Source organism: Harpia harpyja, chromosome 4 (genome assembly GCF_026419915.1).
Source record: "Harpia harpyja isolate bHarHar1 chromosome 4, bHarHar1 primary haplotype, whole genome shotgun sequence".
Classification (NCBI taxonomy): Eukaryota; Metazoa; Chordata; class Aves; order Accipitriformes; family Accipitridae; genus Harpia; species Harpia harpyja.
Window position 1 is genome coordinate 63,105,095 of NC_068943.1, and position 18,054 is coordinate 63,123,148.

Consider the following 18,054-nt stretch of genomic DNA (forward strand, 5'->3'; position numbering starts at 1 on the left):
GAAGCTACCTCAATCAGTTGTTTATTTGTTGCAATCCTAGTTTTCTGAAGAAATCATTGTGAGGGGAGAGATCACGTCCTTGCTGTCTTACATTTTCAGTCATTTACAAAGCAGTATGCAGCAGATCCTCAAGTAGTTTTTTATTTTTTTAACTTATGGGGGTATCTCTGGGAGGAAACACATGTTTCTCCTCATGGTCAAGTCCTGGAAGTTGCAGTTTAAATTTGATGAAGTGTTTTATTCCCCCAGATAAAAATAAATAAATAAAAAATTAGATTTAAATGCATTTGTTGATGAGGAAAGTCAGGAATCCTCCTAATTAAGACATTTCTTAGAAAGGTAAAATTTTTATCTGGGAGCATAAAACACTTCATCAGTTTTAAAGCCACATCTGCAAGGACTAGATCAAGAGCAGAAACAGGCATTTTTCTTCATTCTGGCTTGTCTGTGAGTTTAAGACTTTTAACAACAGTTTTAAAAATAGTTAAACCCAGTTAGAAACACTTGAAATATAATAGGGATAAGAGTGCCCTCCCTCCCTCTGTTTTTAATCTGGTTCTCTTGATGGGATAAACTACAAGGTTGAATTGGTAACTGGATTATTGCCTCATAAAACAGCACGAGGTTACTATTATCCTTTAATTTTATATCTTTATTAGGGAGTAATGTTGGTCTTATTTAAAACACTGACTTCTCTAATAGTTTTTCTCCTCTTTTACAAATTTATAAAACTAAACCCTAAAGGATTTGGCCTAAGTGCAATTGGCATAACTGCCATTATAAAAATCATTGTGTTAGCAGTTGGTTATAATCAGCCGCTTTAACTGGGCTCAAAATGTACCAAGATTTAGCTGTTGATAGGTAGAATACTTATAAAATATTAATTCTGAATTTTATTTTTAAAAGCTCCATTTCCAGTAAGAGTATTCAAATTTTGAGGCAGTGTGAAGATGAACAACAGAGCCTTAGAAACTATTATAATATAGCAAGTTCATGCAAAGGATATATTTAACACATTGTCTATTTCTGCAAAGATTAAACAAGCTTGTCTTCAGTTCAGTAAAGTAAGTTCAAAAACTTGTGAATGTCAGTCTTTTTTAGAAGGTGACTAATACAAGTGGCTTATTTAATGATGAGTTCCAGTGGATACATCCACCTGAATTTTTGGGACACAACACACATATTGTGAGTCATAGGCAGTTCTTAACAGTAAAACTCCTATTGGACTTACATGCTCAGGATGTATTTAAAATATTGATACATTTTATTTTTTAAGGAAAAATGTGACATCCATCTGTTGACTTCAGTGTGCTTTAGTTAAGATCATGATCGATATGGAAAGAAACATGAATATGGGTCTATCTGTTATGGTATGGCTTCGTAGTTGAGTTGTAGTTGAGTTTCACATGGAAAGTGAGGGATCTGTCACCTTCAGTGACCGACAGACAGATTAGAGCATTTAATGTTTGAATGCAAGCCAGGTACTGACTTTCAGTCAGTAAACTTAGAAACTAGTCAAACAATTTGTTCCGAATCTTGTATTTTACTACTGAGTGCTTGACTGTTTCTTTCTGCAGGCAATCATACTAATGCAATAACATGCATGCACTTCAAACGCTTAATTAAATTAAAGCAGATTTTGTGTTTAAGTTATTCATGGAATATTTTAGGATTGGTTATGAAAATTTGCCTTCATGTTTTGAATTGCCTCCTTTGGCAGGGGCTGCCACAGGAAATGCCATGTAGAGCTGCTTTCTCTCAAAATACCCGCTGTTCTTGGGAGGCTCCTCTCTGAAATTTGCCTATAGTGGGTGTTTTAAAGAAGCCTTTCAATTCCCCTTTTGTCTCCATTGGACAAAGACTGCAGAAGATTTTTACAAATACAAGGATGTGGGCTCCACATTGACCGAAAAGCAATGAGAGGTGGTTACTGTTTTAGTGAAGGCATCATGGGTGAAGACGTCAGTGTCTTGGATCCCTCTGAAATCGAGAGGAGACTGAAGCCATTTTGAAAAAAAAGGAATTATTTTCAGCTTTCTGATAAGGCGAAATACATGCAATATGATTTGCTTGCAATTGGTCTTTTCCTTATGTAACATCATCGCAAAAATTAATGAAATGCAAATGCCAATCTTTTTGAAACTTAGAGAAGAGGAGAGGAAAACAGGAGTGTGTAATCTGGTGGCAGGAAAAGGGGGAAATTAAGGTGAGACTGGAAACAAAGTAGACTGGGGCTGTAAATGTGTATGTGCGTATGTTCTAGGAAATACCTAATGCAAAACACAAGGAAATTTTGGGTGTTACGTTTTGGGGAGTAAACAGAGGTATGGCAAGTAAGTGGCACTTCAGACTAAGGGAGGAGGTATTCACAGGGCAGCGTAGGAGAGTGGGTGGGAATATGTGGATGCAATGGCTTGTAGCTCCTGTTCCTTTCAAATGTTCTGCAGGTGCCAACAGAGCTATACATTGTTTAACCTCAGATGAGTAACGGTTACAGTTATGCAGGGTGGAGGTAGCATGAGTATAAGTGCTTGCTGGTCAGAATTTAAAACAATCCCTAATATGTTTATGCTATTTGGCACACTCCCAGGTAATGGTTTCTTGAGGTGCCTTGTTGATAAACAAATCCAGGTAATATTGATAAATAAATCCAGGTTGTTTGGGTTCCTTAATTTATGTGTTTACATACTGTTATATATTTTGTTTTCTTTTAAATGTAACACTAGCTTTGATTAACAGTATTATGATTATTGCATATATGAAATATTCCTGGCACTCGTTTTGTTCTAAATTATGCAAATTTGCATAACTCCAAGGTGGGTCTTTTCTGAGAACGGACGTCGTAATATAATTGTGTGGCTTTACAGTTAAGGTTACCATAATCATTCATATGAAGAACTCTTAGAAAATAGAATTTTCCTATTGAAGATCTGAATATTTGATGAGAGTGATTCACCCTATGAGAGAAGGCATAGCCATAGCAGGTAATTAGGGTAATGTCTGTCATTTAGCACTTTGTAGGAAGCTGCTTGTTATAAACCACTTCGTGTAAAGGAATTTAATGGACCTTAGAGAGGGGACTTCATGCTGATAATTGCATAATAACCTTTTTCTGCCAGACACTTAATGAGTAAGAGGTTATCATTAAATGTGTATTAAGCAGTTTTGTTCGATATTCCATAACTGTCTTTCTAATATGTTCTCCCAAGGGTTATCTTTTGTTGTCTACTTAAACAGCTGCCAGTATTAAACATTTTAGCTTTTTTATTGGTTTGTTTTCGTAACTATTTTTTCTTGCAGGAGTTGAAGAATTATTACTTAAGTGTATTGCTGTTTCTGTTGGTGTATTTTACATAGCTTCCCAAAGTAATACTGGAGGTGTTGAAACATTTTGTATGAAATTAGGCTTCATAGAAGTCAATGGGAACTTTGCTGCAGATTTTAGTGAAACCACAGCCTCAGGGTGTTTGTTTATTGCAGATTTGCCTTAGAAGTGAGGACCACAAACTAATGTTAATTTTTTTCTCTTCATTTTAATTTAGACTACTGAGCTGTAAATTGAAGGGAAGATAATTTCTGCTTGTGGGGGAAAAGAAAGGTCAATAACCTCCATGGAAGACTCTCAGGATCTAAGTGAACAGTCAGTAAGTACAAATGTTGCTAAACTGAATGGAATAAATTGAACTCTGTTCAATTTGTCTTTGAAGGGATTTTACTTTGGATTTGAGAATTATAGTAAGATCTGGGGAACGCTTCTGAGCTTCTATATCCAAACCTTTTCTTAGTTCATACAGGAAATGAGTGGGTTTAATCTTTTTTACCCATTGAAAGGTAAAATATCATAGTTACATAGGATTTTGCAGAACGAGAATTGTTGGAGGGCTGATGGATATAATTAAGGTATACTGGAAGAACAAAATGTTAAAAACTTGCACAGTGGTATGCCTTGTTCAAATAATTGTATCAAAATGTATATCCATAGTGGTCTGTCAGTTTTGCCAAAGCAAGAGTTACCCAAAACGCAAATAAGAAATTTCACATGGTCAGACTGTGGCAGGTGACGTACATGAATTGTTTCAGGACTCTCTTGGATTTCAAGGGGATTGTGAGAATTGGCAGCATATCTCCCTGTCCCATGTCAGAGAGAGATTCCCCTTGTCATTGATGAAATAGTTGGGAAAAATGGGGTGGACATTTCTTCTCCTTTTTCCCTTTCTAATGTTTCCTTTCCTTTAAGGATGTGGTCTTCAGACTTCCTTATCACCAGGCTGCAGTTCTGAGGAGGCAGCATGCTCCGATCAAATTTAAAGTTGGCTGGGTTTGCCATCCAAAGTATTGGCTTTGTTTTTAACATCAATTTCTAGTGAACACAGTACTGGCAGGTTTTGCGAGTACCATGATCCCCACAAGTCTCAGCTTGGGCTCAGTGTACTAAAGATCAATAAAGGGATTTCATATTTCTGTTTCTGACAAGCTGAAAGAGGTTATCCATGTAATAAACTAGTTTTAATATATTTTTTTATAGCAGAAACTTTTATAGGTAACACGAGTGCAAGGAACTGAGGAGTTGCATGTTTTTTTTAAAATGACATTAATTGTCTTTAATAAGCAGTACTTTGCTCCTGACTGGATAGCTCCTATCTGAGACTTTGTCTTGGGCTGGAGTTTTACTGCTGATTTAAAATGGTAAAGAACTGGAAAGTCTTAACAGTGTCTTAAGTCACCATGGTGGCACTACTTGGGACAGCTGCACATATTTATGTATTTAAACTGTTCCCAACCAAAACTTTAGAGCATGTACAAGCTACATGGCTTCATAATTTAATAAAGTCTTATAAAGGTCATAAAAAATTAAGCAGAAGTTCTTCTCTCATAGTCTGTGAAACAATTATTCCGTGCAGTATACATAGTACAGTTATTAATAGGAAGTAGATGAGCCAGGTTAGCTTAGTGCAAAAATGTGTTTTCATAGTAGTTAAAATGTTTTTGCACCACTGGATGCCTGATAAATGCATACTCTAGTAGCCGTTTTACTAGCTTATTGTAGTCTAATTTCTGTAGTATTTTTCATAGTTACTACATAGCTTTATGCTAATATGTGAGAACAGTCTTGCAGATTACAAACTGAGGTTAAATCTGTGCCATGTTGCATATGGAGATAGGATTTGCTGTCCTTACACTACTGTTAGTGTCACAGAAAACAGTGATTCAAGACAAGGGTTTATTCTTCTTAATCTTTGCTGAACAGTGGCAGAACTTCAACGTAATGGGTGCAAAGGGTCCCTTTTCATTACTCCCTTCATCCAGGTGTGCACCCAGACTAAGACCTCACCAAGGTCTTGGGCACTGTCCTGGGAAAAGGAATTGTGTGAGGCCCGTCCGCCTCAAGCAGATGCTGAACCTTCCTTTCCCCACTTCAGAAGCCTTTTCACTATTATATCATGGTTAAACTTCTCTCACAGCCAAGTTTTAAAAAAGAAAACAGTGCTTCTGGCTTAGTTCTTTAAAAGCTGCAGGGCAGCACTGTGGGCTAGACATCCCAGGTAGAAGGAGGCGTTCTGTAGCCGGAGCTTTGGTGATTTAAGCTCTAGGAAAGTATCAGATGTATATCCTACGGCCCTTCTGCTTGTACTGTCCTGGTGTTTTGTGTGGTTAATGTGTTTTGTACCGGTTAGCTCTAGGCAGTTTCTGCTTATCATGAGGGATTTCTGGTTCTTGACATGTTCAGGGAGCCTAGGTACTTCATTCTGGCTTCAGGATTCCTCTCTGGGAGCTGGGTGCTTGGGATTTAGATCATGGAAATTCAAGGAGCCTAAGGATCTAGCCACTGCTGCGAGAGTATTAGATTGTGTGAATGAGCATGAATGCAAGACCTGTGCTCAAACTTATGCTGGCACCTCGCCCCGAATACCGAATATTCTAGCCCTTGGTGACTTGAAAGACTGCCTGTCTCTGCAACTGAGATGGGTTAGAAGGTGCTTGCTGTTGGATGGTATGTTTGATGGACAGTTGAGTTTTCTGAACAGAGAGATTCCTTTATTGAATTCATTTCCCTGGGCAGTCTGTTAAGAGCCTTGGGAAAGGAGGCCAGGCACAGTTACTTGGGACAGTGAACAAGGTTAATTTTCAAGTTTTATTTTAAAGAAAAGAAATTATGCTAATTTCTGCAAGTAGGTCATCCTCCTGAATATGATGGACTGTAGTGTGGCTCTTATTCTGACAGTCTCCTCCATAATTCTGAGATCACTATTATTGTTCTAACTCACGTTTTTGTTGTTTACTCTGTCTTCTATTCTTTTAAAATACACTAATAAGAAACAATTGGTTCTGTGATTCCTATCCTTAAACTGTATCACAGTCAGGTGAAACTCATATGATCATAGCTATGAGCAATTCCACAGCATCCCTGTTGCCATATAAGAAATAAAGTCTTCCACTTTGTCTCAGAGCAGTGACTGCATGACCACATGCTGCTTCAGAAATCTAAGTGCACCCCTGTTCTCTGAGCCTCTAAAGAATTGCATTTGACTGAATTGAGCAGCTGCTGTGTTTTCTGAGATGCCAGCTTGATTAGATGTAATATATACACCATTTATTGCATTATGTCAGTAATTTATTTATTTTTCCTATTTTTATTTCTAGTAAATTACTTGCCCCTGCTACATTTTAAATCCTTATGCACTGACTGACCAGAAGTCAGTCTCCTTGCCTGCTTGTCATACTGTAGAGCCCCTGTACTGAGAAATCTGTTGTGCTCCCTTTCCTTTGCCTTCTCACTCCCAGTCCCATGTGGCAGAGGTGGGGGAATCGAGTCTTAATCTAGATCATACAGCGATAAAAAGAGTCAGAATCAGAGTAGAGTTTATTGTACTTTGGTTTTCCTGTCTTTACACACAACTCCATAAGTAAATAGCTGTATTTTGAAGATCGCCAGGAAAATGATGCAAGTTACTACCTGACACAGAGGAGAGAGAGCAGGGATCCCTCAGGTGCAGCTGAGATCCAGCAGGTTCCTGCATCTGGCATGGAGCGGGCTGGGCTGGGGCTTATCATGGCACTGTACTTCTGGGGTGGGTGTGTGTCCTAAAGAGCTCACGACTCTCTTTTTCTTTCCAATTCAGATGCAGAATATGCTCATACATCCATGCATAGGAAGAAAACTTTCTGTTCATTGATAGAAAGGTTCAGTTTATAGCATTCTCAAAGAAAAAGAAGAAAATAGTAAGACATGTATTTCAGAGAAGAAGAAAATAACCAAACGGTCCTTTTAATGTTTTGGTGTGATGTCTGTCACCATGTGCAGGCTGCTACTTATCAAGTAAAAGAATACTTAAAGCCACATAAATTGGCTTTACGTGGACAGATGTGGCTAGGTAAAAATGTAGTTTTAATAACTGTGATTGCCATAGAGTTTATGCGCACTAAATAAAAAAAATGTAGAAGATATAATAAAACACATTAGATTTTATGTTACTCTTATTGCTATCCTTCAAAATAAATATGCTAGTTTTCATTTTTCTAACTAGAAAACCTTTTTTCAAAAGATGCATGGTAAAAATTCTTCTATTTAGTTTTGAAGTGGGAGAGAAGGAAACTTTACAGATCTTGTATTTATGAAGAATCTAGCAGTCGAGAGACAAAAGGTTTTTAAGATTGGTCTTGGAGATGGTTAACAAAATGATAAATGTTTAGCACCTCAATAGTCCTCTGTTGTGCCTTGGTATAGCAGACACACATAGGATTTTGGGAACTACAGTCTTATATTCTGTATCTTCTAGTTGTTATTTGCTGTTCAATCTGTCTTAGTAGAAGAAAAATAATTTGGCCACTAACTTGCTAGTTTAGGGTTTCAAAGGGCCTTATTAGAAACTGGTGTAATTTCATCCCCTGGCCCTTTTATATAACAGCGTGCATATTTAGATTACTTCATTTTGACCTAGAATTAAACAATAGGTTGCGGTGCTGTAGGACAGGACGCTAGCAGATGTGAGGCTAAACCTGAATGAACAGGTTTTCATTTTTCTGACATTTGGACAATCGTCCCCATTGTGCCCTGGGTAACTTATTTGTTTTTCATCAGATTATACAGACAATCATATCTGTTACTTGTGTTTATGCCCTACTTGCAGCTGGACAACCCCTGGCAGCCTTTTTGGACAGTGTTGTTTCCCTGTTTTTGTTTTGTTTTATCCTGTGAAGGTGTCAGATGTGATCCCCTTGCAGATCAGTTTTTGGCTGTAGCTACTTCTCTGCCGCACGAGCCCTGCGCCTGCAGCATTTAGTCTTCCCCCCTCTGGGGTCGGCAGCCTGCTCGCGCCCTGGGAACTTGGGCTGAAGTTCATTTCAATGAAATGAAAAAGAGTTTAAACTCTTCTACTGAGTTTTAAATGTCAGTCATACTTTAGAAGACTGTTCTGTATCGCAGCATAGCACGTTGTGGTTCTTACCTCTGTGATATCAGTATTTGTAGGACTTGGAATATTACAGGCAATTCATCTTGTCAAATTAGCAATGTTGCTTGAAAGAGACCTCTGGAAGTTATCTAGTCTAGCTTCTAGTCATGAAATGCTAGCAGTATGCACAACTATTTCACTGTTATGAAAGCAATGAACTATATTAAATATCAGTAAGCGAGTACCTTCTGAAGAAATTACGGGTTTAGCAAGCAAAAAATAGTTGCCTTAATGAGTAATTATTTGCTTTTAACTAAAAGCAATCATTGAAGAAAAATGCTGTAACTTGAAGTCAGCTGAAGTAAATGAAAACCAGCGTGTCTTTTCCAAGGTGTATTTCAGAGCGTTTTTGAGAGTTGCTTAGGTATTTTATTACCCCTTGTCTATAGACACAGTAACTGGCACAGAGAGATGGCTTGCCGTAGATGATCCAAAATTATCACCCACTTTGAATTACAGTGGATCAAGAATAAAGTGTAATACCATAATTCCTTCTCTGTAATCTAATAGGAATTTGAGGTAGCAACATCACTGGTGTTCTCTCCCTGCTGCAAGACCTTTACATACGGCATAACAACCTCTGCAAACACATAAATACTGTTTTTCTAATTACTTTGCCATCTACCACTTCAGCATTCTGTCATTTCTATACCGTAATTCACCAGTGCTAAATTTGAAGGTGCTTTTTCCAAACTGCATTAGTGGTTGTGTATGTGTTTTATTTTTCCCATTTACCAAATGGGACAGACCAAATGAAACAACACTCAGAAGCAGATAATGCATTTTGACACGTGGAATAAACTGAACTGATTTGTGTTTCGTATGAAGTGCATATTGTTGGAGAAATACAGTTTGGCATTGGTCAAAGATACAAATGTTCACTGTTGACACACATGTAATAGAAATGTGCATTTCTTTCTGAGTTAATTAAAATTATGATTTGAAAGCACTTTTCTTTAAAAGCTAAATAGACAATCTATCTCTTCAAAAAATATCCAAGAGAGTGCGACAGAATAACGTCCATGGCTTGTAACCTTGCAAGATGGGCTGAGAAGAGGTGTTGGCAAACAAATGGAAATGTTCCTCATCGGCATTGTCACACCTCCTCTGGTTCAGCTCTCCACCTGTCTCCTGGAAGATGTTACTAAGTCAGTATCAGAGATTTAAATGGAAAGGCATTGTATGGGCTGTGTTTAATAACAAGGGAAACCAATAAAAGAAATATGTTCTGTTCTCACATACTGTCCTTGGAGCACGGACAAGGACTGACACATAGCTACTTTATAATTTGTTGTGACTGGTATTCCTTGCTCCAGAGAGGCCCCAGACTGGAATTTTAGGGATAAAACTACTTGGGAAAATTGCTACTTCGATAAACTATGTGAACATCCCTCAAGGTAGATAACGTCTTCTGCACAGAGTGCTCTAGGGTTCCTGGAGCATGGAATTCTGTATTAATAGTGATATAGATCTGATGCTATAGGAATATCAAAGGTGACTTCTATTACATTATGGCAGATAATACCACTAGTTAAAAAATGGAAAAAACTTGCAAGTACAAAAACTTCTTTTCAAGGCCTGAAAACTGGGCCAACTTAGACCTTCTTTGGAGCTTCAACAAGGGTTTATTCACCTAAGAAAAGGTTTGTATATATGCATGTATATGTAAGATTTGGAACATATGAGCCAATCTAGTAAAAGTATTGCCTCTCCCTATAAATGGTGCTTCTTTATATTAAATCATCAGAACCTGACAGACACATTTCAAGCTCTGCAGATGGATTTTGCTTGTAAGATATGATATTTGTTCAGGCATTTAAAATGCTGAATTTATAAATGCTATATTTTTAATTGATTTTAATACCATATTTTAACTTAGAATTACTCACATAATTTCCATGGATGTCCATGTCAGTCCTATTTGTGAATGGTAAATGAAAATATAATAATTACCTTAGGACAGTGATTGTACATGAGCTTAGGCTTCTGATTTTGACAGTGTCCAGGTGATGTTAACATGTCCAGAAATACTTTCTTCTTCAGTAAAAAGGGATCAGAGTTTTGTAATGCACACAAAATATTTGACAATATGACAGTGAATCAATCTTCCCTAGCCTTTTCATGTTGTAAGGCTAAAAGCCAAGTGCTTTCATGTCTATTAAATTACTATGTCTACTTTTTCACATGAAAAGTATGGATTACACTGAACATATATTTGGTTTATTCTCATTTGATTATTGTAAAAATTCCAGATGCAGCAGTGTGCTGAAGAATGTGTGGGACTTAAGGGATGTGATTGAGCCCACTGAAATCAATGGGACTTCTCATGTGCTTTAAGTTAGGCACGTGCTTAAATAATTTTCTGGAAAAGACTTGGAAATACAGTACAAAATAAAAGCAATAATTTCAAAATATTTTATTAGCAAATACTTCTGAATGATTTGTGGCTATGGGTAATATTTGTTCAGCATTATATAACGGTCATGGTTTCTCCTCCCTTTAGTAACTTTTTTTTGAGCTCTACCTCAGTATCTGAGTGGTTGACTTGCAAGTCAACTCATATTAAAAAACAGAAGAATGACAGGGAGAAGTGTTACATTTTTAAATAATAAAATGACACTAGATGAAGAATCTCATTTTATATTTTATAAAGAATGTCTTAAACACATTGACCACATGCAGACCCATTAAACCACAGTCACATCCTTGCCCTCTTTCATATTAGGTTAAATCTCTAGCAACTTAAAGGAAGAAAAGTTAGAAGTGTTGAAATGTTATGGCTACAGTGAATGGGAATAGTTTTGCCGTAATATAACTTAAGGCAGAACTTGTCCCTGGGGATCCCGTTGAAGAAATGATGCAAAACTTGTGTTGCTTATTTTATTATTTACTAATTAGTAAAATAGTTTGTTTTAAGATTGGTTCATCCTCCACGCTCCTGAAAGCAACACCTGATAACAGATGAGAATATTGTTGCTGTAGCATGCTTTGCAGTGTGCCAGCACTTGTACTTCAGCGGTGATCGTGCTTTAGCGCAAGAAGTCTACCGACCCAAATACAAAGCAGCATTGCAGCTGAGAGACCAGAGTTTTGTGTTGGAGTGTTACTTTTATAAAGGCAACTTCTAGGTGAGAAACTAAGTTTATTTCAGCCAAGACCAGAGCTGACTGAACAAGCCTTTTCTTAAATGTGGCAACAGAATAAGTTTATCTTAGCTCTCTCTTTCTTTGTCTATAGATGTTAAATGCATCCTGACACTGATTTCATGATATTTAAGGCAAAACCAGACCAGAATGTTGTTCAACAGAGCCACTAAAAAGCTGAGTGTTTGTCATTTGTCAACTAACAACAGGGCTGAGAAATACTCTGAAAAGATCTATAGTCCTGTAGTATTTAAGAACCTGTACCTGAAATTGAAGGGTTTTTTACAGAAAATTTGCTTACCCTGGAAAACCGAGGCCACCTATAGTAAAGTTTTTGTGTTTCAGTGGAATGAAGAGGTTTTCCCATTTTCCAGGTGCATTGCCTAAAGCAAAAAAAAAAGAAAATAAAAAGGAGGAAAAAAAAGTCTAGTGGTTTGCACAGGTGCCTTTGGATAAGCCTGAGTCTCAAATGCAGTAGGACTTGCTGGCTGATGCAAGTGTGTTCTTTTGCTGACACCAGTAGATGATAGAGCTGTATCTGGGCAATAGGCAGAGAAAACATTTCTTTCTGTGCTTGAGACTGATATAAATTCTAATCTGAAAAGTTTAATGTGCTTTCCTGTAGTGAAAGAAAAAGCTGTATACAGAGATCTGAACAATCTTGTGGTCAGATGTTCTTTATAACATGAATTGTCTCTGGTACGCACTGGGGAAAACAAATCTATGCAGTAAATAGCAACATTACGATTTTTTTTTTAATTTTTTTTTAATAGGAATAAAAATAGCAGTGTAACAAGGCCCGACATATTATGGTATTATGTATGTATTACCAATGTAATACTTTTAGTGTGCTCACTATGCTGTGTGGCTTTCCTGACCAATTTCTGAAAGAAGTTTCTAAGATACTACTTTCCAGTGCCAAGTGACAATGTGGGGGGTTTACTTTTTTCCTTGTGGAAACACCTGCTGAAGTTAGAATTTGCTAACATCAAAAGGAAGAGAATCTGCTGTGAAACAGATTTCAGAGTGGGGACTAAATACGGTGTTTTTATCCTTGGGATCCTTCAGGCATCCTGCTCAGACTCATTGCTAAGCTCAGGTGTATCCAGGTTGGCATTCTCATCTGTATTATTTTCAGTATGCTCTTTGCTCTACATCTGACTAGCAGGGAAGGTACTTGGGAGAGTGCCTCTGATTCAGAGGACCTGGGAGACAGGTGCATTTTGATCCCTGATGCTGCTTTGGTTCCTTCTCTTGCTCTGCCTCCCATCCTTAGCCCCCACAGGCTCCAGTCTGGAAAATACTGGACATAGAATTTTCAAGGCATATATGATATAATTTGGTAAGGTAATATGGAGCTGTAATGTTAAATCTGAATCTTAGGTTAAATAAAGAGGAATGAATTTTAACTGACCCTGATTTTTGCCCCCCCCCCTTTTTTTTTTGAGAGGAAGCAGTGACTAACAGGATTTATGTCATGAAAAAAATCTTTTATAGTCCAAATCTTTAGTCCTCCCTGATTCTGTGAAACCATGTTTGGCTTTAAATTTTTAGTCTTTGGTTCTGGGCCACAAGAAATTTTTTTTTATGTGATTCAGTCAAAGTATACAAGTGAAGGAGCTACAGCAAACCTCAGTTATTTCTGAAATGAAAAAGAATGGTTTTCTTATTTCAGTTAGCAATGCTGTTAAAAAATTAACACAAGTTTTCAAGTTTCAGTTTCTCACGCAGTCACCTTCCCTGTGGGACTGCTCATGGCTTTGTAGTGAAATGTGTTGGGGTGTCTGTCACCTGAGCATATTTGAGATTTACACGGTAAACACTCACAGCTTGGGAGCCTCATGTCACTGGACACAGCGGTGTAGATACTAAATTCCTTCTTTAAAAAAGTCAAACTATGATTGTAGTTCAGAAACCAGTAGTGAGTAATGTGTGCTTAAACCGTTTTTAGGAATTCTTTTTACTGACTCTGAGTAAATAGGATTTGTGCATTTATCAGCCCAGGTACGATTAAATGTGAGAAAGAGCTTGTCCACTAAATGGTGATCCTCATAGTGGCTCTCGAGCAGTTATAAAAACCTCTACTTGCTCTTTTTTCCATTGAAAGATTCTTACTCTACTGTTAAAATTCTTCCAATAGCCTGTGCCTTGAGTGCAGCATGTTGCTTGCCAGCAGCTCAAGTGTTTGCTTGAGTGGAACGGCCTGTCATTTCCTCTCCTCCTTTTTAGCTTGTTTTATTTCAGATGTGGAGTAAATTTGATAGTATGACACTTTTTGAAGCAATGAAATTAAAATAATTCTGCAGTGAAATCTGTGGAATATTTCTGACCTTTCAGTGGGTTTTACCATCAGAGGGAGCAATGTGTTCGGTACTTAACAGAGGTAGTTATCTTGTTATCCTGTGTTTTACATCAACCACTATTAATTGCATTTATTTAAACAGCCTGACAGGTATTGGCCTTGCGGGACCCTGACCCATTATGGGCATCTGAACCTCACTCGCTTACCTGCTGGTCACCGTGGGCCATTCCAGGATGCTTTTAACCTCACTTATTTCAGGAACCAGATTCACTCAGCCTTCACTGCATTGGACACAAGAGTCTCTGTTCTCACAAAGTTCAGCAGAGAGCAAGAGTGAACGCTGTGTACTGTCAGTCAGATTCTATATGCAGGGGTCTAACTGTTCAGGAGCTTGAATCCAACCACAGTTTCCCTTTATTTAATCAGTTTCTTGTACCCTGGAGTCATACATTGAGCTACTGGTTATCTTCTTCCTTTATGTATCTATTATCTACTTTTCAAGTGATTAATTACTCAGACTAAGCTCAAGCACCAGTCATTAGCACATTCACGTGTTTGGTTTATGCTAAATAATCTTAAGAGCTCTATTTTGTTTATTTCTTTCTCTGTACATTCTCTTCCATGTAGTTGTAGTGGTTCTTGTAGTGGTGCTAGAGCTTTGACGGGCTTTAGACATATGGACATCCTGCTCTTTATCCTGTTATCTAACTGCTTGTCTATCGTTCTCAAATTCATTGCCCAAGTTAAATAGTTTTGATAATGAGTTTTCATGGTTTTTTAGTACTTCATTATAAAAGTAAGGATTAACCTGTAGGCTCTGTAATGTGGCATCTGTATCTAGAAGATTCATAATAATGAAACTAATTTTGTCCCTTTTTCCCATAGCTTTGAAGGTGCAAGGGGCCTCATATCATCAGTTTATTATTTCAAATGGCATGCATTTACGTGTTTATTAATAAATGTAGTAGATGACAATTTAAATCATATTCTTTAGGGCATCACAAGTGAAAATCATAGGCTTCCAAGGAGTTGATACTGTACTGAGTTTCGTGCATGACTTGCTTTTAAGTCAAGGAATCCAGAGTTTAATTAATTGAAGGAAATTTTTACATTTTTCTTGCAAGATGCTAAATTTAATCTGGAGATAACTGCAAAATGAAATCAGCAGTAGAGGAAATAAATAATCTTTGTTGGACCGAGGGCAGTTACGTGATGCATTGTTGGTTGATCGTTGATAAACTCTTCAGTTCTTTCTTATTAGTACTGGAGTTCAATAGTAATTAATTTTAACAAAAGCAAACACATACTGATAAGATTTCCCTGAAGAGTCAACATTGGCCTGAACTTTCCAGGTTGAAATAATACCTAATTTTAATTTAAACAGGGTAGAATTAGCTAACATTTTGAGAACCTTATCCTGAACTATTTACTGAAACTCTCTAAGATCATGTAATTTAAACTGTATTTTAGAATATGCCTATGGTAGCAGATGTATTACAATAATAATGGTACACTTCAGCTGCTTTTCTGATGCTGTTGGATGTCTTCTGTTTGGACATTAACCTTATAAAGGGTTCTGTTGAAAGTCCTCGTGTTGAGCTGTGATAAGTAAGACTGAATAATTGCCTAACAGGACATCCGGCCAAATACAATCAGGTTTGAAGAAGTGACTTATTTGTCTGCAGTTGATGATACATTTGGAAAAGTCTACAGACCTGCTTTAGATTTTTATCTAAAAGCCTTCTTGATAAAAGAACACTTAGAATGATTTAGGATATTGGTTTTTTACACATTCTGTAGCCATGCAGCTATCGTTAACCTGTTGATGTTTCTTTTTTACATCTATAAAAATTGAATACTTATATAGAGCCTGATCCCAACATAATTATTTCTGTGTCATACAGCTGTAAAATTTACCAGTTGTTGAAAGCCTATCAGTAGGGTGTCAAGTAGAGCTACTGTGCAAAGAGCTTGTGAGCACATAAAAAAGACAGGAGAAAAAGAGGTATTTTTAGATCATTCTAATTGCTATTTTCATCTTCTGTGGTATATGGGAAATTGTATATTTTGTCAGACAAGGAAATCTTGGTGTGGTCTATAATGGTCAGCAAGCTTGTACTACATATTGCTTCATGGATGAATGAATTTCTTGTGTTTATGAAGAGCCTACTGTGCATCAAAAAGACCTCTGTAAAATTCTATGTCTAAATGTACTTCCATTTATGACTGATCTTGCAATAATACTCAATTTGTGCTGCAGATAAGACCTGATTGTGGATCTGCAAATCCTGCTGCAAAATTCACCCAGATTACCTGTAAGAGTGTGGAGCTAACGAATAACTGTAATTATCCCAGGGCCAGTGCTTTATTCTTTGCTGTCTGGGTTCACCTGATATGACAGCCATTGAAGAGGAAGGATGCCAGCTGGTTGTAAAAGGGCTGGAGCATAGCTTCTTTAAAATCACCAGTTACAGAAATCCATCTGGCATGTCCTAAGAGCAGGAGCTGACCTACTAGCTGTCCTCCTCCGATTTCCAGCAGTCTCAAGGGACACTCTTGGGGCCTTTAGTGAATACAGGATGCAGTGTCTAACCAGGAACGATGTAGTATTTCGAAACATCTGAAATTTTCAGCTGAGTGCTTCGCAGTGCTCAAAAACTATACTTGCTGCTAGCATAGTTTCAGAAAAAGATGAGAGAAAATATCAATATTCACATTCCAGTCTAATCAAGAGAGTATTTTTTAAAACATTGTGAGTACACCATAAAACTCAGGAAAAGGAAAAAAAAAGAAAGAAAGAAAAAAAACGACACGGCTGATAAATCCCACTGGAAATCTCCCCTTTATTATTCTATGGAAATGGACATTTCCCCTTTTGGAGTTTGAAACTTTATTGCCATTAGTAGTAGCCAGTATCCTTCCAGCAGACTTTTCTTTGTCTTCTTCCAGTTGAGCCATTCCCTGGGTAGCGAGAGGAAGAAAATACAGTAGAGTTTATTTTTCTTCATGAGTAGTATTTTAAGCTATTGTTCAAATGGAGCGACTCAGTTTGTGAGTTTTGGCAGTGCATGGTTTGCACAGTTTCCTTCCTATGTCTGTGCAGCACTAGTTACTTGGCCCCTTGGACTGGAAGGATTTAATTGGAGCTATCACTGCTTCAGCATGGTAATTTTAAAATTCTTTCTAGGCAAGGCTGTCCTGTAGCTCTTAGCTAAAATGGAAAACATCAACAAGGTGGTTTATTTTACTGAAATACTATGACAGCTTTGAATTGCTGTAACTTTTTCTCACCTTCTCTTTAGTAGCAATGCTTTTGTAGCAATGGCACATGTTAATTCCTCTAAAGAGAAGGCTTGCAGTGGATAGATCAGAAACAATGTCTGAAGTGCAGAAGAATGACACTATCATTGACAGTTTTATGTGGCGTATTTTTCTCAACATACAGGAGGTGTGTAAAGTGTTGTCCATACCTCCATTTGTGTATGACAAATATTCTATCCACTGTACTGTTTAGACAGTGTTGTTTCTTCATGAATTACATTGAGACATAGAACATGGCTAAGTTACATAGGTGAAAGGTGAACCCTTTTCTCTATGGTTTTTAAGATATAATATTCTTACCGTCTGTAACACCTAGCTCAGTTCTTTCGAGAGATTTACATTTTCACTGAGGAAATTTTCAATGGGAGAGTATACATAGGAATGTATAGATTATGAGTTATTTTCTTTCAAATTTTTAATGCTGAAAGAGAGCAAAAGATGGAAAATAGCATCCATGTGGGAAAAGAGTAACCAAATGTGTAAATGATGACTGTGCTAAGCCACTGTGTTTACTTTTCATGTTTTATACTTTTCAGTGCTGCTGCTGTAACAAAACATCAAAGTGCTATGACTGAGTACTACTTGAAAAATGAAATCAGTGTTGTCTAGGGGAGGCTTTTGGAACATCCTTTGATGTTTGGAGCTCACATGGTCTGTTCCCAGTATTCACCCATCTTTTACTACTGGTTGCTGGGAGAGAATGGTAGAATCACTCCGTGATATTCTGCTGCTGCTCAGTGGTGGCTTTTGAGCTTAATATTAACAAAAAATTTATCTCAAACAATCAGACCATTATAAAAGTCTTGAAGCTCATTAGGGGCACAGACATACTAGA

At 37.3% G+C, this 18,054-nt stretch overlaps 1 protein-coding gene across 18 annotated transcripts in view; it reads left to right on the plus strand.

Moving 5' to 3' along the window:
* The window catches only part of EYA4 (EYA transcriptional coactivator and phosphatase 4), a 160,717-nt gene that overhangs the window by 15,839 nt on the left and 126,824 nt on the right, over positions 1–18,054 (plus strand). For all 18 annotated transcript variants that reach the window (XM_052784410.1, XM_052784400.1, XM_052784406.1 and 15 more), the window contains one exon: positions 3,543–3,644. In XM_052784410.1, coding sequence (XP_052640370.1) covers positions 3,612–3,644 — 33 coding nt within the window. In that variant the 5' untranslated portion in view covers positions 3,543–3,611. The remainder of the gene's footprint in view (positions 1–3,542; positions 3,645–18,054) is intronic.